Source organism: Bombus terrestris, chromosome 16 (assembly GCF_910591885.1).
Source record: "Bombus terrestris chromosome 16, iyBomTerr1.2, whole genome shotgun sequence".
NCBI lineage: Eukaryota > Metazoa > Arthropoda > Insecta > Hymenoptera > Apidae > Bombus > Bombus terrestris.
The window spans coordinates 7,358,923-7,385,269 of NC_063284.1; the positions used below are offsets into that span (position 1 = coordinate 7,358,923).

The 26,347-nt window shown below is 37.0% G+C and overlaps 2 protein-coding genes across 25 annotated transcripts in view; one reads left to right on the plus strand and one right to left on the minus strand.

Annotated features, from left to right (window-relative positions):
- LOC100649948 overlaps positions 1-26,347 on the plus strand; it is a 168,294-nt gene that overhangs the window by 104,482 nt on the left and 37,465 nt on the right. The window lies entirely within an intron of this gene.
- On the minus strand, positions 16,780-24,071 carry LOC110120006. Its single transcript, XM_020867349.2, has 5 exons — positions 23,703-24,071; positions 21,189-22,046; positions 20,373-20,478; positions 19,934-20,142; positions 16,780-18,276 (listed from the first exon to the last, which is right to left on the minus strand). Exons 2-5 carry the CDS (start codon positions 21,390-21,392, stop codon positions 17,662-17,664), a joined length of 1,134 nt encoding a protein of 377 aa, XP_020723008.2. The 5' UTR covers positions 21,393-22,046; positions 23,703-24,071; the 3' UTR covers positions 16,780-17,661.

Consider the following 26,347-nt stretch of genomic DNA (forward strand, 5'->3'; position numbering starts at 1 on the left):
GTGTTTCTTTCTAAATACAACTAAAGCAACCTACTCAGAGACTCGTTTCGCCTGATTAATATTGTATATCAAGTAACCATTGCTTTATTGAAACTTGTTATGTTGTGTCTTTAGAAAGAAGGCGCATCGCGAGTGTTTCGACCAAATTATCGTTGCTTTGTACAACTTTGAAGCTATCTATCGGGCGAGTGATGAATTCCATCGTGGAAGAATTCCGCGTTATTAGACAAGTTCTAATCGTCGCGACATTGGAAAAGGAGAAGATTCTGTGAAATTGCTGCGCAACAACGCTAGAACAAACGCTGCTGCTTCTGCGGCGAAAGACGTCACAGTGAGAGTTGGTTGGCACGTGCCTATGCAACACACCTCGTTAGATTCAGCTCGCTTCCGAATGAGATAGAAAAATCACTGGACGATCAAATCTTGGTGAAAGACAGCATTTTTCCCTGTTGAAATTCCTCGCTTGCTTAATGAAAGATGGTTTAACCCTCTGCACTCGTATGTCGAGTGTGACTCGACATCAGTTTCTATCTCAGCAGCTCCTTTGTCGAGTCCCACCTTTTTTTGTGAAACGTGCGAAAGAAAAGCAGAATTGCATCCTGCAAATTGTTTCAAGATATATCATACATTAAAAATTAGAAAATACAACAATAGTGTGAATAAAACTGGTATTCTTTTTCTCCCTTTATGTTACGACCGTTCGCGAAGAGACGCGACCGCGAGGAAACGCGTCAGCGAGAGGCGTAAATTCTCGCTGCGATTCTGATAGTCGACGCCGCGAACCAGCCGTTCCCCTGTTTCGATTAGAATAACAGAAGTAGTTCAAATGATTGTAACACTGAATTAACAGGGTTAATATAAGCTACTATTTTTAACAATATTTAAAATTATAATTAACACGTTACAGCTGATTTAACGATGATACAACTAGTTTATTATTATAATTCGACTCGACTTTATGATATTTCTCGACGTATTCGTTTGACTAAGCGATCTTGATTTTATTTCTCTGAACCTCTCGACGCATTCGGTTTGAATCCTCATATGATACTAACTGCCCTTCGATTTTTTCCTTTGTCTTCTCTTGGAGACGACCCCCACCACGCTCGGGTCTCGCAACCGTTCGAGCCTATGATCACGTATTGCCACCTTTTTTGTGTAGGTAAAATAACGGACCGAAGGCGAATCGATGTATTTTAGAACTCGCTGCTTGACGACAACTATCCGCTTATCGCTACATTGTGTATATCTCGTCGGTCATGTAAGAAGATCTGTCTGCGACACTGTAGTAGTAAGGGCGACGATTAGGAACACGGCTTATAGTAAGCCTTGGGACGTAACACTTTATTTATTTAAATTGTCTTATTTTTTAGTTCAAGTAAATTTCAAATAAAACACTTAAAAACGTTACGAGCTGTTGGTAAAGAAATTGAAATAAAATTCCGAGTGCAAAGGGTTAAAATAGGAGTGGAAAGTGGCTGGGCAAACAGAGACGAAGGTCGTATTCTTTTGCCTCGTAACAGTTACACGTCTGCATCTCTACATTTAACGTAAGCTTCTCTGCAACTTGTACGATCATTCTCTCCGCCTCGGTAGAATTTGTCAAAATAATAAAATACTTTGCAGAGAAGATTAAAAAATTGACCTGTAACATCTAATCAACTTGCAATCGTAAAAGATCGTTTCTTCACGTGCTAGCTTCTTCAGGACAATTAATCGGTGCATATGAAAGGCGTTTGCTTGTGGTCCATCGACGATGGAAAAGTTTCTTTCGTTTTATAAGGTGACAATAGATGAACGACAATTTCTGTTTTATATTATTTTATTGAATTAGGTGTTCTATTTCTATTATTATGATCGTGCACAATTCAATAAACTAATATAAAAGAAAAAACATTGTGCGTCTATTATTTGCTTATAAAACGAAAGAAACTTTTCGACAAGCATATAAATTTCCCATTTTTTCGTCGCGATCCTCGTTCGTATCGTTGGATATCGCGGAAAAAGCAGTGGCGAGTGACGCCGTAGCGAGCGGCCGGCCTTCACGAGTGCAACTGGGCTTCAACAGTTAATTAAAGCGCGATCGATGGCTGATCGAGAATGTCGACGAGAAAACTCGTCTAATCACGTAATCGGTCGATTGAGCAGGCTGCGCGATTAATTATTCGACAGGCAATTCACGCGTTGCAGCCTCTTACCGACGAGATTATCTCGCGGAATATTTTCCGTCGTATTGGTCCGTGGAGAAAGTCAGCGGACATTTAAGCGGAGGATATTACGAAATTCCAGTATGAAACGTCCTGCTGGAGATCCTGTCTGCTCGTTTCGATGCCCCGAGGTTTTGACCAAATCGCACGAGGTCGGTTTCTCGAGAATTCCCTTTCGGTGCCGAGTCGAACTGGATCGAGTGACCAACGTCGATGTGGCAATCTTCCTTTTGCCTTCCACCTCTGCGTACACTGTCATTCAAAACTATATGCTCGTTTACTAACTGATTTTTGGCAGGGATGGTGAAAGAAATTAATTAATTAGAAAATTAGAACAGATCGGAGGATTCGAGGTGATTTTATTACAATTATTGCAGAGTATCACAATAAATATTCAAATTATTTTTGTAATATATTGTTTTATAAATTGTTTTGTTTTTTAATTAGTATGCGATGAAAATATTAGCATCCATAAGCGACGAACATTGTAGGGAACGTAGGAAGTGCTTACTATTATACAGGGTGGTTGGTAACAAGTGGTACAAACGGAAAGGGGCTGATTCTACGTGAAAAAAGAAGTCGAAAAAATAGAATAAAAATTTTTCGTTTGAGGTTTTGTTTTCGAGAAAATCAACTTTGAATTTTCGCTCAGTACGCGTGCACTTTATCGCGTCTTGTTATAACGGATCTCACTGTAGATCGTTGCCTCGATGGATATTATCGCAGTTTAAGTTTGTTTTTGCCGTAACGGAAAATTAGGAATACATAATGAAATAATATGAAGTAATCATAAAGTTTATTATTACAAAAATTGCTGAAAATGTTGCCCATTCTGTCGAACACATACTTCTGCTCTTCTAATTAAATTTCTATGAACACTTTCTAACGTATTCGATTGTTTTAAAGTACGAAAGGCTACAATAATCTTTTCTTTCAATTTTGTTTTTTTTTTTCAAAACCGATTTTTTCGAAAACAAAGCCTCAAACGAAAAATTTTTATTCTATATTTTCGACTTCTTTTTTCGCGTAGAATCACCCCCTTTTCGCTTGTACCATCAGTTACCAACCACCCTGTATATATTGTTTTTATATATATTACATATATTATTATATATATTATATTATATATATTATATATATTATATTATATATATTATTATATATATATTATATATATTATATATATTATTATTATATATATTACATATATATTATATATATTATATATATATTTTACATATATCGTTCGCATCATCCACACGAATACTACCAATACACTTGTAAACATTTAAACACATTTACACGTGCCTATCTGAAATTGCACACAACTAAGTGACAACATCTTGTAGATTACGACAAGATTATATTACTCGCAATATCAGGCAATACCATTGCATATGTATGTATATTTTATTGCTTAGTCTTAAAATTTTGTTTGGTAATGTTTACTAGATGAAGAAAATCTGTCAATGTTTTTAGAACACAATGTTTTAAATCATCACTGTCTTATCATATTAATTATTTTATGTTTATCACATAAAAATTGTTATGTTATTTTCAAATACTCTTACTTTAAACCCATTCATACATTCAGAATTTAAAGATTTCTGACATATAAGTTTTGATGAATTCTCAGTACAATTAATGTCAACTTTCATTTTTATTCGGAGCTATAACAGATTTTAGTTTTCTATTTATGTAAAATGAATAAGAATCAAAATGTTCATTTGTTGAGACAAGAACTGTTATGTTTACAAAAACAAAGCAACGGTAATGCGTGCATATTCTAACAGATAGGTGACGACTCGCATTATTATATGGAAAAGTATCATAACAAATATTAACAAGACAGTAAATGAGTTTCATTTGTTTATAATTATATTTAGCTATATATTTATTATTTTAAATCTGCATGTTAAAAAACTGTATAATCTACATTAATTTTGCTCGCACTGAGAACATGTAAATTTAATTTGAAAGGAATTTTTGCATAAATAATTAATGGCAAAGCTGGTAGTAAAGGTTGTCCGAAAAGTTTCTTTCGTTTTATCAGGAAATAATAGACGCACAACGTTTCTTCTTTTATATTATTTCGTTGAATTACGTATGATCCATTTTGTTTTGTTGAGATAAACACCGTGACATTTCACAGACTTGGTTTCACGTTTGTACGAAGGTGGACTGTTATAAAAAACACGTTTGCGAAAGAAAGATACTTCCGGACAACCTAATATATTGTACAAGGTAGAAAAATATGTAGATGTTAGATATTCAAATAAAAAGGGCTTGTGACCTTATGCGTTGGATTTTTCCAACTGCCACAGGCCAGTGGAATGAAAAATGTCGATCGTCTGTCTGTTAAGGAACCCAGAGGACTTGGCCGAGTTTTATCTGTTATTATTAATATTATTTTATTTATTATACTATTATACAGTATTAATCGACATACGTGTAAAATTTGCTTGCAATAGAGACGAAGTTTCCAACAATTTTTTAAATGGCCTTAAACGCACTGACATCGTATGCTATGTGTCTATTGAAAAACGATTTGTCTTGTGAAGTGAAAGTGACGCGTTCGTCACGGACGATTGTAAAATCAAAATATCCAAGCTTTTTCAATAACGTGAAATAATACCCAAGCTTTTCCCTCGGATAGATTTAATTCTTCATAGGAAAATCAACAAGTACTTTTATCTCATCGATATGCAAATTTCGCATCGCCGTAATAAGCGTGTAAAATGAAACTTCTTTGATTTATTATCGATTAACGTTATATTTCTAGATTATCTTGCGTGCGGATTTTCCATGCGATCTTACGTACAATTTTCCCCAACAAAATAGAAAAACTTCCATGGGTGCTGCTCTGATAGACCAAAGTGTACAGTATCCTTTTGGACGGCAGTGTACTCGATCTATTGGCCCGTTCGTTCGCAGAATACTAATCGGCGTGGTCATTTGAGCTGCGCATTTGAGAACTTGTAACGAGCAGAAAATTAGAGCGAACGGCTGTCTGGCCGGTGCCGCCTCGAACTTCGACCTATCGATTTGAGGTCGGAACTTTCGCCGATGGTAAAACCTCAAGCTGCAGAGGCGTCGAAATGGATAGCGCGAGTCGCTGTTCTCATACCGGAAGTCTTTGGGAAACAGTGGACAGAAGAAAGTATCGGCGTGCAAATACCAAGATATTCCACGGTTATATTGGCTTGGCAACTAAGTGGTTGCGGATTTTGTCATTAGGTGGCAATGACAAAATCCGCAATCACTTAGTTGCCAGCCCAATAGTGCGAAAGCATTTGACGTGGAAAACTCTTACGAATATATTAGACGTGCTAGAAAAATTGTTCTGAAACTTTTATATTATCGCAACGAGACAACATTTTCGCACATATTTCCATACGTAGAATATACAAGATACAAAGTGCACATGGTTTAACTGTGCTAACTGATTAACGTCACCGTCATTCTGCAACGGTGTGTCATCTTTCGTTCTGCTTAGCAATTGTCTGGCGGATTCATGGCAAAATAATCGCGGAGCGTGACATGGCTCAAGAACGAGCCAAAATTGTTGAAACATTTGTTCGAAGTAATCGTTGCGCAAGTTACGTTATGATTTCGATAACGTTACCGAGTATTCTTAAATACGTTAATCGTATTCTATCTTGACATTCTTTATAAAAAATTGTTAACTTGTACGTGTGGAAGAAGCATTAACACTTTGACTGTCACGTTGGTCACGGTTCTTCCTGTGACGCCAGAGTGATCATTGGTGATCACAACGTTTCAATTCCTTAGAATTGTAAAAATTGTATGAAAATTGAGAGCATTTTGAATATAATTGATAAATAGAAGATACTTTGAAACAAAAAGTGCCCCATTGAATAATTAAACATTTTTATTGGAACATCAATAAAAAAAATGAGAACAAATTTAAACACTTTAAACATAAGTGTGGCTCTTCGATACAATCTGGACAATAGGTGGCCACCTTTTTGGTCCGATTCTTAACAATTTTTGATCCTAACTGTTTAACATTTTTTTATACCACTCTGCAAAATTTTCATGCCAGGCACGCTTGCTCTTCTTTCATCTGCATTTCGTGTCGTAATCTTTGTCGAATAAGTATATTTGTCGGCTCTGGTGAATGGCACTGTGTAAGGTGCATTGCCAGTGCCATTCTAAAATCTGATAGCTTGATTTTTGTTTTTGTTGTTTTGTTTATAGAGTATCATCGCGTTTGAAATTGATGTATTTAACAATAACTGTAAAGCTAATTTTATATACCACTTGAGGGTTCTTTTATGTGGTGTAGAATATGCTATCATTTGATAAATTTACAGCACATTTTCCTCTCTTGTAATCTACACTACCACTGGTTTATCACAAACATAATTTTTTCTGCGGACCTCTACCATTTCAACCGAATGTTTGGTCGAAATCATAAAAATAATCATAATACTGTTTACTAATATTTTCTATATGTTTCAACAATATATCCTGCACGTTTTGCCTACGACGAAATAACGAAAGCGAATGATTTGTTGAAATAAACGAAGCCTCGTTATAATATGTCGCTATCAACTGTTACCAAGGCGTCATCACGGTGGTCACCTGTGACCACCAATAAGATAAACGGTCCATTGAAGAGGAATGTTGTCTTACATCATCAATTTATCATTATTTTGCCATTATATGCTTTGAATAATGAAAATACTCCCGTTGTGTCCTGAGCGAAACATGTGATTTTTGAGTGGTAGTCAAAGTGTTAACCCCTTGGCATACGATGACGTCTCCGAGACGTCAGCAACTGTCTGCAGCGGACACGGAAAGTCCTGCGTCGATTCTGTTTTGTCTAAAATGTTCTTTTATCTTCTTGACATAGTTATTTATAACGCTTATGTTCTGTATTCTAAGTTGCCTAATTCAACAAAGCAATCGATTGTAAATTTTCGATTGAATATCGCAGAACATACGCTACACAATTTGTCCGTTCCTAATTATCCGACACACGGTAGACGGTCGCAAAGTGAGTGCCCAACTTGGCTGCAGGCAAAACATTGGCCACATTTTCGACTAATAAAAAGGAACATCCTGCAAAAAGATGCCATGTGTGCGTAAAAAATAATATAAGAAGCGAAACAACTTGACAGTGTAGAAAATGTCTAGTTCTTGTACATATTGCAAAATGTTTTCAAATGTATCACACTTTATAGAATTATTCATTTATTATTTTGTAATGTTACTTAATTACTGTCCATTAACAGTATATATCAACCTGATTAAATATTATAGTTATTTTGCAATGTGAATTTCGAAATAAAATGTTCTGTTTCTTCGCTTGCATATAACTGTTCAGTTGAACCAGATTAAATATTATTCTTCGGATGCATCAAATTCCATTTTATTTGTACGTCAAGGGATTAATAATATTAATTTAGCAGATATTTTAACAGTTACACTATGAAACTCGTACGAGATACAGGAAAATTCGCAACATACCACTTTTTTATTTTTATCTTCCTCCTTCTGTTTTATACGACCGATTTCAGCAAATCAAGGCTGAAATATCTACTAAACTAGTCACTTTCTCCACGTGTAAAAGCTAATAATGTTTTATGGAGAATGTGAAGATTGTTCGAGCGGTGCATTCTAAACGATATGATTCTATTATTGCGTTGGCAACTAAGTGATTGCGGATTTTGTCATTAGGTGGTAATACCAATGTTGCAAAAAGTTCAGTAAAATATCTTGATCACATCATGGAAAAAAACGGTGTGCGATCAGGAAGAGATAACCTGAGAGCAATACGCGAATTTGAACGCCTAAAGGACAAAAAAATGTAAGACAATTACTGGGAAAGATGAATTTTTATTATAAATTTATAGAAGATGCCTGCAAACTTTTAGAACCACTTCATAACTCATTAAGGAAAAATGTGGAATTATGAAAAAGAAGAAGCAAGCTTCAGCTTAAAACAATTTGATGGAACACAAAAAGCCGGAGATTGAATATCAGAGTATGAAACGGAGTGGGAAAAATTAAAAATCCAAAATGAGGAGAAGAAAATCAAGTGCTTGAAGATGTATTTGAAGTTATAGGCGTATCGTGCTGCAGACCAATCCTTGTTGCTAAAAACTTTTAGAAATGAAGTTTTCCAATTTTCCCAGCTGTACCATTAGGTGGCAATGACAAAATCTGCAATCACTTAGTTGCCAACCCAATAATTCACAAAGTTCATTCAATTTCCACCGAATAAATATCGACTTTCCTTTAGAAGATAGCGCGCAAATTTTTGCAATTTGTACATTCGTTTCGACGTCTTATGATCGTTCGAAACGAGAAAGTTGCCTCCGTCAGGTTCATCTATGCATTTCATGATCGTGTTTCTACGATACTTTACGTCTAACAGAACGACGCCTCGTTAGAATTTTAGGTATCTCGAGCTGCATTTCGACTATTCCCCTTTCTCATAAACGCATAGACATCCGTGCAATCTACTTATTAAACGTGCAAATTATACTCTTCAAGTTTAGCGTATTACAGTTCATATTATATTGGCAACTAAATGATTGCGGATTTTGTCGATACCACCTAATGACAAAATCCGCAATCACTTAGTTTCCAACCCAATGTCTAAGAAAAATATATTATGTCACGCGTCCATCTACGGGAAGACTATAATTTCTCCTCTAACGTGTAATTTACTAGCAATGTCCACTCGTACATTAAGATCGGACACCCTGTATATTTCTTAGAAGAGGAATATCGAAACAATCGTTTCTCTCGAACTACGAAATTCTTTCGCTTTTCTGCTTTCTCCGTGGCAGAGCGGAGGAAGGTGCGGAGCACGGCGAAAGGACGACTCACCCCGCAAAATGAAAGTGGATTCCGCGTGCAGCAACGACGATGCAGAAACGCGATTGCGTCTCTGTAAAGCGAGCCTGTTGAAAAAGCCGCATCGACGATTCGACAGGCGACAAAATAAAAACCGCGAGCGAATGTAGACGAATTATAGCATGCAACGGTGTTAAAAAATCCGTGTAATTGTTCCGCTCCTAAAGCAGAAGTTAAGCGAACGTGGCACACGACCAACTCGATTGTCGACTATTCACGTTCACGACTCGGTAATGACCGTGAATCACACGGTTGCACGGCGGGCTGCTTGTGTGGAAAAACTTGTAAAATTGATTGTGCGTGCAAGTCACGTTAAACCGAGGTGATTTATTATCCTCAAGTAGAATGACCGAGGAATAAAAAGCTGAATAGAAGAAAGTGCAAATGGCGCTTATTCCTACGGTTGATGTTCGTGACTGGGTCCTTCGATTAGAAGGGAATCGAGTCGAACAGGACAAATAGAATCCTTCGTTGAAATCAATCGATCGCCAGCAATCAGCCAGAGGGCAGGCTCCGCTCATTTCTAACCCAGATACTCCGACCCATGCTGACGTGATCTCCGAGTCATTTTTTTTTTTTTTTTTAATAATCCAACGTTGCGGGTCTCCATCGATTCTCTCGAGTTTTCTGCCGAGCTCGCTTTAACGAGCCCTACGCCTAACTCTTTCGTAAGCTTCTCCCGCGGTTATGTAAATCCAGACACTGGACTTGATACCGGTTATCCATTGGCTCCGATTAGGCGATCTACGTTGTAATAGTCGTCTGATCGACTTTCGACTCCGAATCGACACGGTGACAATCAGGTTAGCAGGAAGCAAACGAGGCAGGAGCGAGGCGATGAACAGGAAGTTGGACGTTTAATGGACCGATCGGCTGTCGAGACGAATGCGTGTATTTATTGCGACATAATAGAAACGATAAAAACGACATTCCGTAAGAGAGTGGTGAGAACCACGATCATACTTTTTCTCGGATTCTATCCACGTTGTGAAACGTTTCATCCGCAAACTTTTTTTAAAACCTGACTACGCGATGACGTGACACGTCGTTTCCTGCGTGCAGTGAAACTGTTTTACAAACTTATTCGTTTGTACTTATGCAAATGCCTGTAGCTATTATTTCATGCAATGCAGTTTCACGGCTAACGTGAATATAACATCGAATATTTCCGAGTTCATAATGTCGTGCATTATAACGCCAAGTTGTATGTCTTCCTGTCCATTTCTGAATTGTTGTTTGCGCGGACGTGTGGAAAATACAGACAGTCGGGAAATATCTTTTCGGAGAGAAAATCTCAATCATGCGCGAGGAATATGTCTCTCATGTCCCAGCGTGCTTTACTTTCGCGTTACGAATTCCTTAAACGCATCTGTCCAATCGAGATCTTTGAACGATCGAAATATGCGTCTGCAGTCACGTGCCAGGGATTTAAAGGGGTTGCCAGAGGGGTAAGCCCGTTTCTATGGATTTTATCAAGTGTCAACTATTTCATATAGAGGTGAACGTGCAACTCGATCGATGCAGATACGCTCCTTGTTTCGGATTCGATTTATCGGATCATGTGAATCAGTTTTGGGTTATTGGTGAACCGGAGAGCTTCAACTTCTTACGATTGTAAAAATTGTATGAAAATTAACAGTTAGGGCATTTTTAAAATAACCGATAAATAGAAGATACTTTGAAATAAAAAGTGCCCCATTGAACAATTAAACATTTTTATTAGAACATAAATAAAAAAAAATGAGAACAACTCTTGCATCTAACGGTGCACTGTGTTAAAACACTTTAAACATAAATGTGGCTCATCGATACAATCTGGACAATAGGTGGTCACCCTTTTGGTCCCATTCCTAGCAATTTTTGATTCTAATTGTTTAACATTTTTTTATACCACTCTCTGCAAAATTTTCGTGCCAGGTACGCTTGCCCTTCTTTTATCTGCATTTCGTGTCGTAATTTTTGTCGAATAAGTATATTTGACGGCTCTGGCGAATGGCACTGTGTAAGGTGCATTGCGAGTGCCGTTCTACAATCTGATAGCTTGATTTTTGTTTTTATTGCTTGTTTATAGAGTAACGTCGCGTTTGAAATTGATGTATTCAACAATAACTCTAAAGCTAATTTTATATACCACTTGAGGGTTTTTCTATGTGGTGTAAAATATGCTATCATTTGATCTGATAAATCTACAGCACATTTTCCTCTCTTGTAATCTACACTACCATGGATTTATCAGAAACATAATTTTCTTTGCGGACCTCTACCATTTGGTCGAAATCATAAAAATAATCATAATACTGTTTACTAATATCTTCTACACGTTTCAACAACATATTCTGCACGTTTTGCCTATGACGAAATAACGAAAGCGAATGATTTGTTGAAATAAGCGAAGCCTCGTTATAATATGTCGCTATCAATCGTTACCAAGGTGTCATGGGTGGTCACCAGTAACCACCAATAAGATAAACAGTCCATTGGGAAGGAATGTTGTCTTACATCATCAATTTATTATTATTTTACCATTAAATGCTTTGTCGCATTTTGTGCAATCAAAGTGTTAACATTAGAAAAGCAGTCGATAAAAACGGGGCCGGTGTGACCTTTTGCCGGGCCTGAATACACTTTCAAATTCTACTCTTAAATTTTACAACGAGGAACTATTTATTTACAAATACCGTTACGTATTATGTATTTTTTATAAGTAGTTTTTTAAACAAATCCAAGTAATATTTTTTCGCATCCATAATTCGCTGTGAAGGGAGAAAAAATTCAATGAAAGTAGAAAATCTGTAATCATGCATGACTTTTGCAAAAGACTATTGATGTAGGTTAATTTCTCTAAAAAGTACATTTCTCTGAATCCGCCTGAATCTCTTTATCTAAAGTAGTTTCCAGGATATGAGGACTTTATGGAGTTACACTGAACTTTCATGATTTTTGTCACTGAATCATCGCTACTAAAAAGAATGTCTTGCATCTGTTAATAGTATCATGTTAGTATTAGTTAAAAGTCAATCAGAATCGGTGTTTTTTAATTGGGTAATTTTTGTACACCGCGCTGAACCTGACTTGCGCTGGCCCTGGATAAAAATATCAATCTATTCAAACATCTTATCCAGGGTAGTGAAAATCCATTTTGTAAAATTTCTGTTAACTTTCTTTTGTCCGCCACTGCAAAATGCATCCTTAACACTTAGCCAACCAAATAGGCAGATCTTGCTGTTAAGAACATCGCTGTGTGACCGAACGAAGAGATCTGTCTTTTTTTACTTTTGCAACGCGTTTTCATTTTTTTGTTGTTGTTATTATCAATTATCATTTACCTGAAATTATTCCAAATTAATTGCTGTTCTGCTTTTATATAGTACAGTACACAATAAAATACACCAATTTAGTGTCGTTAAAATTAATTAAAAAATTATACTATCAGTTGTGACTGAATAGAATTATAATCGAACGATACCACATTGTAAACAAATACTAAAATGCATTATGAATTTTTCATTTCACGTTTAACTCGTGTTATTTATCTTTAGTCATCTTTAATGTTTATCTGACAAATGTATAAAAAATCGACTTGTTACTAATACCGAGACACTAGTACGACTGCAAACAGACATTCGTCAAATTTTAACACGTCCATCGCAAGATGACGATCTCTCGACTCATCGATTCATCGAGGCTGTAGCCGTTTCGTGGACAGTACGCGTGAGCCACAACGTCGGATGGATTACGTGAGCGAGTCTGTTGAAAAGGGTCAAAAGCGGCCCGTGGAACCTGACCACGCATTTTTCGGTGAAAGTGAAAGCAATTCGGCAAACAGGATCGGAACCGGTGAAACGGCGCTTTACTTGCTATACCGGCGAGACGCGGTCGATCGCGTGGCGCCGTCGTCACGCAACCCTCGCCAGCTCCGCGCCCTTCGATCGTAAGTGTAAAACACGGACAAGGTTCCAGCGTTTCACGGTCGAAATAGACGTCGAGCGAACGAAACCAGAAACTAACGAGCAAAACGTCGTTCGATCTCGTAATCTCGCATTGAGAAATATTCTTAAGCGGTGAAAGTTTCGAAGATATGTTTCGGACAATTAATCGGACTTCGCGTTGAGCACGTTGTGTAACTGCGTGTCTGGCTATTTGTTAGCAGCTACATGGGGTGTTTTACGTTGTTGGAACAACAAGTCGTAGATATTTTATTTTCTAGTTAATCGACGCACGTGCGTAAAGGTTTTCTCTGATATTTTTCAACGAGACTGAGAGTTCACTTACAAAATCGTACAGCAAGTTGTTCGATCGAAATATTCGCCGTTGCGTTCTACATCTTTAATTTTTCTATATAACAATAAAAATGAAAAATTGGAATTCTAAATCTAAAAGTATAGTAATCTAAAAGTAAATTTAATAGTAATCTATAGTATAATAGTATAGTAATCTATAGTAAATCTAAAAGTATAGTAAAGTAAATCTGGAATTCTAAATTTTGATTAAAGTTTTGACTGCCACGGTTGTCATTGGACCACCCGAGCACTTCAACTTCTTACAATTGTAAAAATTGAATGAAAATTGACAGTTAGGGCATTTTGAATATAACCGATAAATAGAAGATACTTTGAACTAAAAAGTGCTCCATTGAACAATTAAACATTTTTATTGGAACATCAATAAAAAAAATGAGAACAAAATGTTAAAACACTTTAAACATAAATGTGGCTCATCGATACAATCTGGACAATAGGTGGTCACCTTTTTGGTCCCATTATTAACAATTTTTTATCCTAACTGTTTAACATTTTTTTATACCACCCTCTGCAAAATTTTCGTGCCAGGTATGCTTGCCCTTCTTTCTTCTGGATTTCGTGTCGTAATCTTTGTCGAATAAGTATATTTGAATGGCACTGTGTGAGGTGCATTGCGAGTGCCATTCTAAAATCTGATACTTCGATTTTTGTTTTTGGTTGCTTGTTTATAGAGTATTATCGCGTTTGAAATTGATGTATTCAACAATAACTCTAAAGCTAATTTTATATACCACTTGAGGGTTCTTCTACGTGGTGTAGAATATGCTATCATTTGATCTGATAAATCTACAGCACATTTTCCTCTCTTGTAATCTACACTACCACTGGTTTATCACAAACATAATTTTTCCGCGGACATGTACCATTTCAGCCGAATGTTCGGTCGAAATCATAAAAATAATCATAATACTGTTTACTAATATCTTCTACACGTTTCAACAATATATCCTACACGTTTTGCCTACGACGAAATAACGAAAGCGAATGGTTTGTTGAAATAAACAAAGCCTTGTTATACTATGTCGCTATCAATTGTTACCAAGGCGCCACGGTGGTCACCCGTGACCAACAATAAGATGAACGGTCCATTGGGGAAGAATATTGTCTTACATCATCAATTTATCATTATTTTTCCATTATGTGCTTTGAATAATAAAAATACTTCCGCATGTGATTTTGGTGTGGCAGCTAAAGTGTTAATGATATAAATATTATAGAAATAATAATATTATAAATAATACACTTCACAAGCTAGTTACTTGATTCCCCTTCGCAATCTTACGATAAAATAATTTTATCACACAGAATTTATCGCTCGCCCGATGGACGGTACCTTAAAGTTACACGAACAGCAGCAAACATCTTGATCGAGCAACCTGCCTCTCTTTTCCAATCTTTTCCAATCGGAGATTACTTTCTAGATATGTCTCGTATTTCCATTGCCAACATACGGTTAAACGTATGTCAACAACATACGCAAGTACATAGATAAACACGTGAAATAAGAACCGCGTTAAAGATCTATAGATCGGTGGATGCAAAGACCGTGTAACGAGACGTAACTCGTGAGAAAGATTACGAAACTCGTAGACGAATTGTCGGGCTGTCTGGTTTGGTCTGATCTGGTTGTTATAACCGTGCGTGCATGACGTTGTACGTATCCGACTATGGCGAAAGTGCTGGCGGACCGCTATGGAAAGAAAGCCAGGAAATAGGTCGAAAACGCGAACCGTTTTCTGCATATTTCCCATAACGATCGACACACCGGTATTCCTGGCTGAGTTTCAAGTTGCACGTAAATAGCTACTCGTGCGACCTTTTTTACCTCGCCTCGCCTCGATATCGATCTGTCCTCGGTTTTCTAACGTTCCGCGCGTTTCTTCTACTCTCGAGTTTTTCCGAGATTGCGGCAGCAAGCTGTTGCACATAGATTTTATCTCGCAGCGAGCGAGATGCGAAACAATGACGCTGCCTCTCATCGCTAAATTGCCGATGATATAGTTGTTTAATCGTTACTTAAGCAGACGCTCCAGTTTGCAGTGGTTTTACGCGAATTTTCTATTCTTTTATTTACGACTGTTAGGTTGTCCGGAAAGTTTCTTTCGTTTTATAAGGAAACAATACACGCACAATGTTTCTGTTTTATATTGGTTTATTGAATTATGCACGAACATAATAATAGAAATAGAACGAAATGGTTTATACTTAATTCAATAAAATAATATAAAACAGGAATCGTTGCTCATCTATTATCACCTTATGAAACGAAAGAAACTTAATTGTTAGTAGTAGGAAATTGTTAGTCTTCGCTGATAATTAAGAATATTAGATCATTGCGCGAATAATGCGCTTCTTTCGAAGAGCGTACGTTAGGTGAAAATTGTATACAACTATTTATTGATAATCGATCGATAATTTGAATATACATAGGAAGAAACATAAACGGAAAATAAATAAGGTAAAAGGAAAGCTCGTGCTATTCGTAGCTTTCCGTTTTCTATTCGATTTCTACGGGTGTTGCAACCACCCGCATTCTCGCGTTTCTTTCGCGAAATTCGATTGGGACGCGCTATGAAACGAGATTGTGGTTCGCTGATCGCAAACTAAACGCAATGGTACACGATGCTTACCGTGTGTTTAACACTAGAACTACCGATAGATAACACGAAGCTATTTCTATCAAAACCAGTGAAAATGAATGGTCTTTAAAAAATACCTAATAATAGAATATTTTTATATTTATTGATTTATTACTTCCTTACGGAAGGAATTCCATATTATGTAGTACATTTTTGGTATTATTAATCCATCTGGAGCCATGATCCCTAAACGAGGATTGACGCGTTTATAAAATTGTAGAACCAATCATTTTGACTGGTGTGGTGTTTCTAGTGTTAGCATCTAGTGATTGATCCGGAATTTTCCTGATAACTGATATCGTCATATGGAATGATACGCAGCAAAAATTTGAAAAACGCGTGGCAAGTTGTAGAAAACGAGGAAACTGATTAATTGGGCTTCGATAAATAGATTGCAGGATCTTTTTACACTTTGACAAGTAGCCTTGGTACAAAATTATCTTCAGTTTGAATACATAAAAAACAAAATGAAATTTATCATATTGTTCTTTTAGTTATCGTTGTGAAAGTCATTACATCATTGCGGAAAAAGAATATAACATGAAGTAGAAATTTTAAAATAAAATCGTAAAACCAGTCAATTTCACCGGTGTGGTCGTTCTACTGTTAACAGCATAACGCATAAATGTCATCAAATCATCGGAATGTTTTATAAACGTGTTATGTAGAATCTGAAATTTCACCAGCAGTGTAACGATTATCGCCATTATAACAGTAAAATATGAAGGCAATCTGAAAATATATAGAGAAGTACAAGACATTTATTGCAAACATACGCAGTTAATACATACATTGTTAGTGAAAAATAAATAAACAGCGTGAATAGCGGTCTTAACATACGTATACAATTAGTGCTATACATTGGTATAGATGTGCTCGCATCGTGTGTGCGTATTATAATTTATAAAATAGTATGATCTTTGCTAGCTAAAGGTATAGCTTTTGACAAATACCTTGTAACATGTATTAGATTATCCGAAAAGTTTCTTTCGTTTCATAAGTGAAACAATAGATGCACAACATTTTTTTATTTTATATTATTTTATGGCTTTATGTATGATCCATTTTGTAGTAATAGAATGAAATAGATCAAACATAATTCAATAAAATAACATAAAGGGAAAAATGTTGTGCATCTACTAGTTCCTTGTAAAACGAAGGAAACTTTTGGCATAATCTAATACGTTCACAGATTCGTTTCAGCGACACGACACTTAAATCGTACCCTCTTATACAATTCGATAAATATAGAAATGGCAAAGAAATACAGAAATAGTTGGCAACTAAGTGTTTAGTTTAAGTGGAGTTTGTCATTAGGCGGTATTGACAAAATCCGCAATCACTTAGTTGCCAACCCGATATAAGTACAGAGACGTTGGAACTTCGATACGACGAGTAACTGTGACATTACATGTAAATACGTTTGCACCAATGTTCTATCTTTCACGCATTATAATACATATGCGTATGAGCATATTGGCGACGACGACCTTACAACTCCAGTCTGATGCCCCACTCTTTAAATTTAAACGCTTTCTCTACGTTCGAAAACGTGGTTACTGGCTGTGCCTACAACAATTTCGATTCTATCGTACAGTATGAAAGAGCTGCTACTGTGAATTCTTAGAAATTGCCACAATCGCTGGCAACGTTCTTCAACAAAGCTCCACCAAAAATACGAACTGCAGTTCTGGTCCAGGAAATCAACATCAGTTTACCACCAATGTAAGGACTTCCTCTACCAATTTCACAGTGTGTGTACGACAATTTTATCAATTGCAGTCCTAGAGGTTGTTCTTGCAACCTGGACAGTTCTATGCTCGTAGCATCGCGCCATGGATCAGTCGTTCCAGAAGAGGTGGATTTAGCTGTGCCGATCAGCAGAGGCAGAGACACGGCATTCTCGTCGTAACCATGTCCTCGAAGTTTATTAGAATTAGTCGGCAGGAATGTGTAAGGCGTTTTCGTTCGCATTCCATAATCGATGGCGCGTTGCATCAGTTTCGTTGGAATCCTCGCAAAAAGCGGAACCGTGGCGTAACTCGAGGTGGACACCCGAGTCGAATCGTAGGAGGCTTCGAGCTGGTAGTCTGTGTGCGGCCTGTCGAAAGCCGAAGCTAAAAGAAGGTTGAAGCCCAATACGGAACCCTCGATACCGTCTTCCAGCCCTTTGTCAAAATCCGTGTACTCCTGTCCCAGCACGATGTCTCCTCCGCTCGGGATCGTCTGTCCTATCGTCTAAAATCGATCACGAGTTTCGTACAAATAATTTGCCTTTCAGCAGCGTAGTAAGTCAGATTTCTATGGAAAATTCCGCGTAGTGGCGAATGGTCAGAAAATGGGAAATTTCTATCCCTTCAGGCACATTATGTAAGCTGTAATAAAGTATGGTAAAAACACAATCAATTGTGGGAAATCTGATGGGAAAGTTGTAAGAAGCGTGGATGAAGTTGATAGTTTCCTGAAAGACGAGTCGAAACTTTTTCGCTTCCACACGAATACGTGAAATGCAAATATTCGAACGCTATCCCATGAAGAAAAATTTATAATTTTATGATGGGGTAGGTAAGAAGATATCGCTGAAGTTGTTAATTGATTACAACGAAACGCGACGAATTAACACTTTGACTGCCACGTTGGTCACGGTTTATCCTGTGACGCCACGGTGGTCATTGGACCATCCGAGCACTTCAACTTCTTACAATTGTAAAAATTGAATGAAAATTGAAAGTTAGGGCATTTTGAATATAACCGATAAATAGAAGATACTTTGAAACAAAAAGTGCCCCATTGGATAATTAAACATTTTTATTAGATCATTAATAAAAAAAAAATGAGAACAAATCTTCCATTTAACGGTGCACTGTGTTAAAACACTTTAAACATAAATGTGGCTCATCGATACAATCTGGACAATAGGTGGTCACCTTTTTGGTCCCATTCTTAGCAATTTTTGATCTTAATTGTTTAACATTTTTTTATACCACTCTGCAAAATTTTCATGCCAGGTACGCTAACCCTTCTTTCTTCTGCATTTCGTGTCGCAATCTTTATTGAATAAGTATATTTGACGGCTCTGGCGAATGGCACTGTGTAAGGTGCATTGAGAGTGCCATTCTAAAATCTGATACCTCGATTTTTGTTTTTGCTGCTTGTTTATAGAGTATCATCGTGTTTGGAATTGATGTATTTAACAATAACTCTAAAGCTAATTTTATATACCACTCGAGGGTTCTTCTACGTGGTGTAGAATATGCTATCATTTGATCTGATAAATCTACAGCACATTTTCCTCTCCTGTAATCTACACTACCACTGGTTTATCACAAACATAATTTTTTTGCGGTCCTCTACCATTTCAGCCGAATGTTTCGTCGAAATCGTAAAAATAATCATAACACTGTTTACTAATATCTTCTACACGTTTCAACAATATATCCTGCACGTTTTGCCTATGACGAAATAACGAAAGCGAATGATTTGTTGAAATAAACGAAGCCTCGTTATAATATGTCGCTGTCAACTGTTACCAAGGCGCCACGGTGGTCACCAGTAACCACGAATAATGTTGGTTATAAGGAATGTTGTCTTACATCATTGCCAGTATATGCTTTGAATAATAAAAATACTCCCGTGACGTCATGAGATGAAACATGTGATTTTGGCGTGGTAGTCAAAGTGTTAAGGCAAACTATTACGCATTGGCACCATCAATTTCATTTACATTTTTAGAATTTCACCATTGGGTCTGCCACGAGTGATTGCACTTTTGATAACTTACGACCTACTTGGTATGACGTGTTGTTAGAATTTTAAACAAGTACCAGACGAAGGGATAGAGATTCCTCGCTTTCTCACCGTCCTTCTTTGCAAAATAGATGAAAATTCGACGAACCTCATCGGAATGACCTTGAGCCCAGAGCTGGCCGTTGATCCAGAGTCCATAGAGCCCGGCCTGGTTCTCCCAGCTGAGACAGAAATGGTACCATCGATTCTCTAGAATATCGGTCGGCATCGCGAGCACCTGTTTTCCTCCGATCTCAAGGTGAATGCTCCTGCCATGTGGCGCTATCCACGATCGTACCAGTCGCTCTCGCTCGTCTTCTGTCGGAAGCAACCGCGTAAACAGTTATTAGCGTTTCATCTTTGCAGCATTAAAAGCCACTTAGTCAAAACGAGCGAATGAAATGGGACTAGCCGGCACGAGCCAGCGATCCTCTGAGCGGTGAAAATGCTTCTCAAGGCTGTTTTCTTAATTGCGTAAAGGCACGAAAGGGGCCAGAAGATAATCACGAAACGGAGAAACGTTCACGTTGATCTTTGAGTCTACTTACTCGAGTAGGAAAATATGGGATGAGAATGAGTGAGATCGTTCGATTGCATCCACAGGCAGAAGGTGAACTCCGTCATCTCCGGCACTGGCAGCTCCCATCGTAGAAACTGCAAATCCACGTTTCCTCTGTTTATACAGATGCAAAAAATCGACGAATATATGCACGTGGCAATCGAAGAATTGCGAAATTTTACAGCGAGTTCTTGCGTTTTAAGTGGTAGAGAAATTTTTGAAAATTTGTTTCTTCGGAACGATGAAAGTGTTCATGAATGATGTGGAAAAGTTACATAACGAGATTAGAGAAAAAAGCAGATCGAATGGAAATAACATGGTAGAAAAAAAGACAAGAACTTGCTATGACCAGGATTGTTCGATACTGTAACCAAATCAGGCATTTTACTTTTAATGATCTCGCATTCCGTTAAACGTTTCCAGTGGCGTACGTTCGATCAAAGCCTTAAATGTGCATACAAGATTAGCCAATGAACGACTGTTACAATTACGTGTCCGGAATAAGATGATTATGCGTTTCTACATAATCGGTAACGGGGCAAAGAACGCAACAAAATCTTGCATCCTATGGATAAACTTAATGAAATTAAATTAACTATGATTTAATCCATCACTCGCTATAATCAAATTAATCTCAATTTGTTAATTTGTCGTACATCTATCTCGTAATATCTTTTTGTTAATACTTAGAAAAGAATTTCTTTCCCTTCTGAAAAACAGATATTTTATAAACTTTTGCAAACATTGTAGATCTCATTGTAAAGAAGAAAATGAAGCGATTTCTAAGCTTTCCAAACTTTCTCACCTGAATGTATCCCTTCTGAGTGAGCTCCACCTTGTGCATAGGAGTCTCGTGTTTCTTTTCTATCAGCATCGTTGACCCCCAACATGGAACTATTGCGTAACCCAGTAAAATCAAACAAACGGTTTCAATTGCATAATTTCGACGATTGTCGAAAGATTGAGAAAGTTTCGACGAGTTCTCCGTTCGTCCGTTCGATCCGTTCATCCCTTTAGCCTCTTCCAAGAAGCGATCGTCTGCTGATGGTCGTTCGATTAATTTCGAAACGAAAGATCCTTCTTCTTAGCGAAATCTGGATAATTGCGAGAGTTGGTCGGTTGCTTGTGCGCCCGATCTCGAGCAGGAGAAACGAAGCCCGGTGTGGCGAACAGTCGACGCGAGTAAACAACACTAAGCAAGGCTAGTGGCAAGGTAAGGCGGGCGGGCACAGCCCGCGTAAACAGGTTGAATAGCGAAGAGGAAGGAGCACCTTGTCCATGATGCCACTCGACGAATCGTTTGACCGCTTAATTCGAAGTAATTCCACCGTTTCTTTTCACCTACTCGCGTCTTACAGTTACTTCGTACGATGATACTCACGTTAATGTTCCGCTTTGTTGTTTGTTGTTTCTTGCTTCGTATAAAAGGGAGGATGTAAATGTCGTGTATCACGGACCGTGTCGCGTATTTGTTGCAATTTTTGTTGCTGGTCTGGTCTCAGGTTTAAATTATATTTAAAGCGATTGGAGAAGAGACACAAAATCATTGAATTTTCGGAGAGTTTCTCATCGTTGGAATATTAATCGTCTGAAGCTATGACGACCCGATCGATGTTTTTTAAAAGGTTTAGATAATGTGCTTTTAATAATGTCTGTATAAAATCTGTATTATGGTTTATTATTATATCTTATTATTTGTTATTAATTATATCGATAAACACATTGTACGTCGTATTTTTGTTCATATTCGTAAATACATAGAGAGGTTCATGAAAGTATTCGAAAGCTTACATATGCAAATTTGAATGGCCGAAATAATGTACATTAAAGTAATTTGCTTAGACAAGCAGATGTAAATAGGAAGATGGAAATTTTAAGATTATATCAATAAAATTTGAAAAGAATTGTAAGTGACTGACAAAAGTATTTGAACGCTACATATATTTTTAAATTATTTAATATTAATATTTTGTTGGATCAACTTTAGCAGCAATAGTGTGTCTCAATCGACGTTCCACACTGTAAATCAATGATTTTGTAAAACTACACTCAACGGAGTTCCATATTTCTATAATTTTATCTTTTAATACTTGCTTTCAAATTATCTGAAATTTATTTCACCTTTTTTCTATTTCAGCTCATAAATTTTCAATAGGATCTATGTCTGAACTTTGCGGTGTGTTATATACGATCCATTCTTTCACAACTCTAGCAGTATGCTTAGGATCATTAGCTTGTTGGAAGTGGAAATCTTCCAATAATCCTAATTTATGGGCACTTTCTTTAAAGTTATTTTTTAAAATATTTAAATATTTATATTTATCAAATGTTCCATCAATAAATATCAAATTTCCGGTGCCACTGGCAGCCATGCAGCCCACACCGTGATCGATTCACCTTCGTGTTTCACTGTTTGATCTAAATGTCGAATTTCCAATTCCGTATCTGGTTTCCTTCGCACATAATTTTGACCATCCGAGCCAAAAATGTTAAACTTTGACTCGTCCGAAAAGATGACTTTGTCCCAAAAAGAATTATCTTTATTAATATAGGTTTTTGCAAAAGTCAATCTTTTCTTATGATTTACCGTATTAATGTATGTCTTCTTTCGCGGTGCTCTCTATGAAAATCATTGTTTCGTAAGATTCGTCGACATAATTCCGTGTGAACTTCTTTATGAAACATATCAGCTACCATACTTGCGAGTTGAGGAGCGGATGTAGTAGGATTTTTTTTTAATTCGCGAATGATAACTTTCTCCTCTCTTCCAGTCAATTTCTTTGATCGACCTGATCGAGCTTTGTTTCCAAATGTTCCCTCATTCTTTGACTTTCTTATGTAATAATGTCTCGTGCACTTACTTCTGTTCACAATTCCGGCAATCTCGTTATATGATTTGTCATCCACGTGTGATCGGAATATTATTTCCCTTTCAGACTTTTTGGTATTCATTTTAAATACTATTGTGCACACTTTTACGTTACTTTTACTAACATCAAGTGAACGTACCAATATTTTCATTTAGCAATGATGTTTACATTCGGTGCAAACGAAGATGAAAAACTATCAACAGTGTTACAGCGTTAGAATACTTTTGTAAAACACTTATCATGAATCTTTCTAATAAATGTATCATAACTATTGTCTATATTATTCAATCGTTTTCAAATTTTACTCATGTAATCTTGAGACTTTCCCCTCACTATACATACCAAATTGTTTGAACAAATTAGTTTAGTACACCTCATTTTATTAATCGAAATTTGTAAGTGTAAGCGTTCGAATATTTTCGTGAACCACTGTATGTACGTATCTGTACGAATCGTTCGTTGAACGAGAAATCTCGCTTGTCCCCAAACTTCAGCGAAGCAGATGGCCCGCTTGGCAAACGAATCTGGCAACTACTGTGACAAAGTGACAAGCTACTGAATGAGCGAACTCCATTGAAGAAACGGATAGACGTAGCTGGTTAACAGCGAGTGGTGGGGCAAAGTTGTTTTCTTTACATACTTGACCAGAAAGCCTAAAAATTCCCATCAATTTTGTTAATTAATTACACTACTGGACAGTGGATGGCAGCTTGCTTACTTGTCACTTGCCATTTATTTCACTGGCCGTCACTGTGTGAGCTTCGAGCGTACACTCCTCGTCAAAAAGATAGCCCAGATGTGCAATCTTTAATTTCTCAATGACGCGTGTCAAGTTCTTCGTCTGTAACGTATAATATAATATGAAAACATTATGAGCTCAGAATAAGCGTTTCGTTGAGAATGATTAAAAATATTGCGAGGTTTAATGTGTAACAAAAATATTGTTTTATTTTAAGAGCGAAATGAGAGCACACTCTGTTAATACGTTTAGGAATTGCTCAGTAGTTCATGATCTATCAACGAATTAAGATTACAGTACAATATTACATAAATTTGTAAGTATGGGACGCTGAAAAAAATTAAACGAGTCTGAAAGAAAGCAAATTCTTGAACTACAACAACAACGGTTATCAGTAGCAAAAATATCGAAATTAATAAGAAGAAGTCGTAAAGTAATACAGAATTTCTTAAAAAATGTTGAAGATTATGGCAAAAAGAAAAGTACTGGTCGACTGTTATCGTTATCCGATCGAGCAATTTTGCGTGTAGCTTCCAACTCGCAGTTAACAACGAAGCAAATAATGGAAAAATCTAGCGTTAGTGCCACTGTTTCAAGTATTCGTCGAGTTCTACTATTCTGCAAAGATATTAAGGGGCTAAAATTGGAAATGAAACCTTCGTTAATAACGAAACACAAAGTAGAACGTTTACGCTTTGCAAAAGAAAGAGCGAAATTGGAAAAAGAAACAGAGAAGGGTACAATTTTCAGACGAAAAAAGATTCAACTTGGATGGTCTTGATGAGTTGCAATATTATTTTCGTGACATAAGAGAATAGACAATGTCAGCAATTCGACGACAAATGGGAGGAGGCAGCGTGATGGTTTGGCCCGGTTATTTCGCCAAGACAAGTATCAAGTTCACCAATGGCAGAATGAGTAGTGTCCGATACATAAATTTAATCAAAGAACAAATAAATAATCATGCAGAACGCATTTCTGGACCTAATTACCTGACCTAAGGTCATAATGTTTTCGTATTATACGTTACAGACGAAAAACTTGACACGCGCCATTGAGAAATTAAAGATAGCACGCGTGGGCTATCTTTTTGGCGAGGAGTGTAGTTGTAGGAGTTCAAAGGAAATCGAAGAAGTCGTTAGGATTCGAAGCCGCGGCATTTGCAATTGCTTTGTCGATTGGCCACTCTCCTCTCGCTCCTATTCAAACGATGACGCATAGGACGAAATGATTTTCGTTCGAAGTAACAGACGCGTAATTAAGCGATAGATCGGTTTGAGGCTCGTACAACGATTGCACAACTTTGACAGCAGAGCTAGGATATTAGACAGTGAAAGAAGCCATTTCAAAATTTCAGCGTCCTATAAAAAACATAGTGTTGCCTGGCTAATATTTAGGCAACTCTTTCGCCTGGTTAATAAACATAGACTTGTGCAACTGTTTCAAGAGAGCAACAATCCGCGTTATTGTTTATATCTTACTCAGCAAAATAAGAAAAATCAAATTTCTCCTATCCTTTTGATTTTGCAATCGCTCTATTGTTATAAACGAATTGTTAACGTCGTATTATTTTTACCATATTGTGTCTTATTAAATGGCTATTGGACACGAAGTATATTTAGATGATTTTCGATCAAACACTTACACGGCTGTGTACGAGGAAATAACAAATCAAAGTAAAGGCAAAGAGAAAGCAACTAGACGTCAAATTTAAAAGATTGAGTTAGATTGTATTACCTGAGCGTAAATTACCGCTCTCACTAAACGATAAACTTTTCCTATATTACGTCATTCTCGTATCAATTTCGAATATTACATATCGAATTTTATGAAAAACAAGGAAGAACACTGTGCAGGAACCGAACGAGTTTCGCATGGAACCAGCTTTTACTTAAAACACGGACCATGCAATTTCTTTGTAGCTTTAGATGGATGAAAAAAAAGATCCCGTTTAAAGATATAACGTCGAAAGCTCGTGAGAAAATGACTTTGAGAAAGAGCTCTTTCCAGCGTTACGCGTATCCTTGCGTGCAATGGTAGAACTTTGTCAACTGGAAGATCTCTTCATAAGATGGCAAAGAAGACCTAAATAAAAATTTAGCTGATCTCGTGTATCTAAGACGTCAGCCTGTTTATGTACGCAATTTCAAGTGTCACAAAGCTTTTACGTAATTTGTTCACGTCGCAACGTAGTTATCTGCATGTGTGATCTGTCTCGTAGGTCGAGGTAAACGCGAAAGTTTCCCGATGAATCGTAAAATCAGAGTGAAATCGACGACACGTCGGTTTATTGCGACCTTCGCGTAAAAACGAGATGAGAAGACACAGTCTGCCTTGATTTACACGAAGATTATC

Bases quoted from the DNA above. Each gene is read 5' to 3' on its own strand.
- LOC110120006 (XM_020867349.2), bottom strand. From the start codon at position 21,392: ATGAACGGATCGAACGGACGAACGGAGAACTCGTCGAAACTTTCTCAA. The intron at 20,479-21,188 runs GTGAGAAAGTTT...GTGGATTTGCAG, and splicing joins CTCAGAAGGGATACATTCAG to TTTCTACGATGGGAGCTGCC. The intron at 20,143-20,372 runs GTAAGTAGACTC...TGCTTCCGACAG, and splicing joins TCCCATATTTTCCTACTCGA to AAGACGAGCGAGAGCGACTG.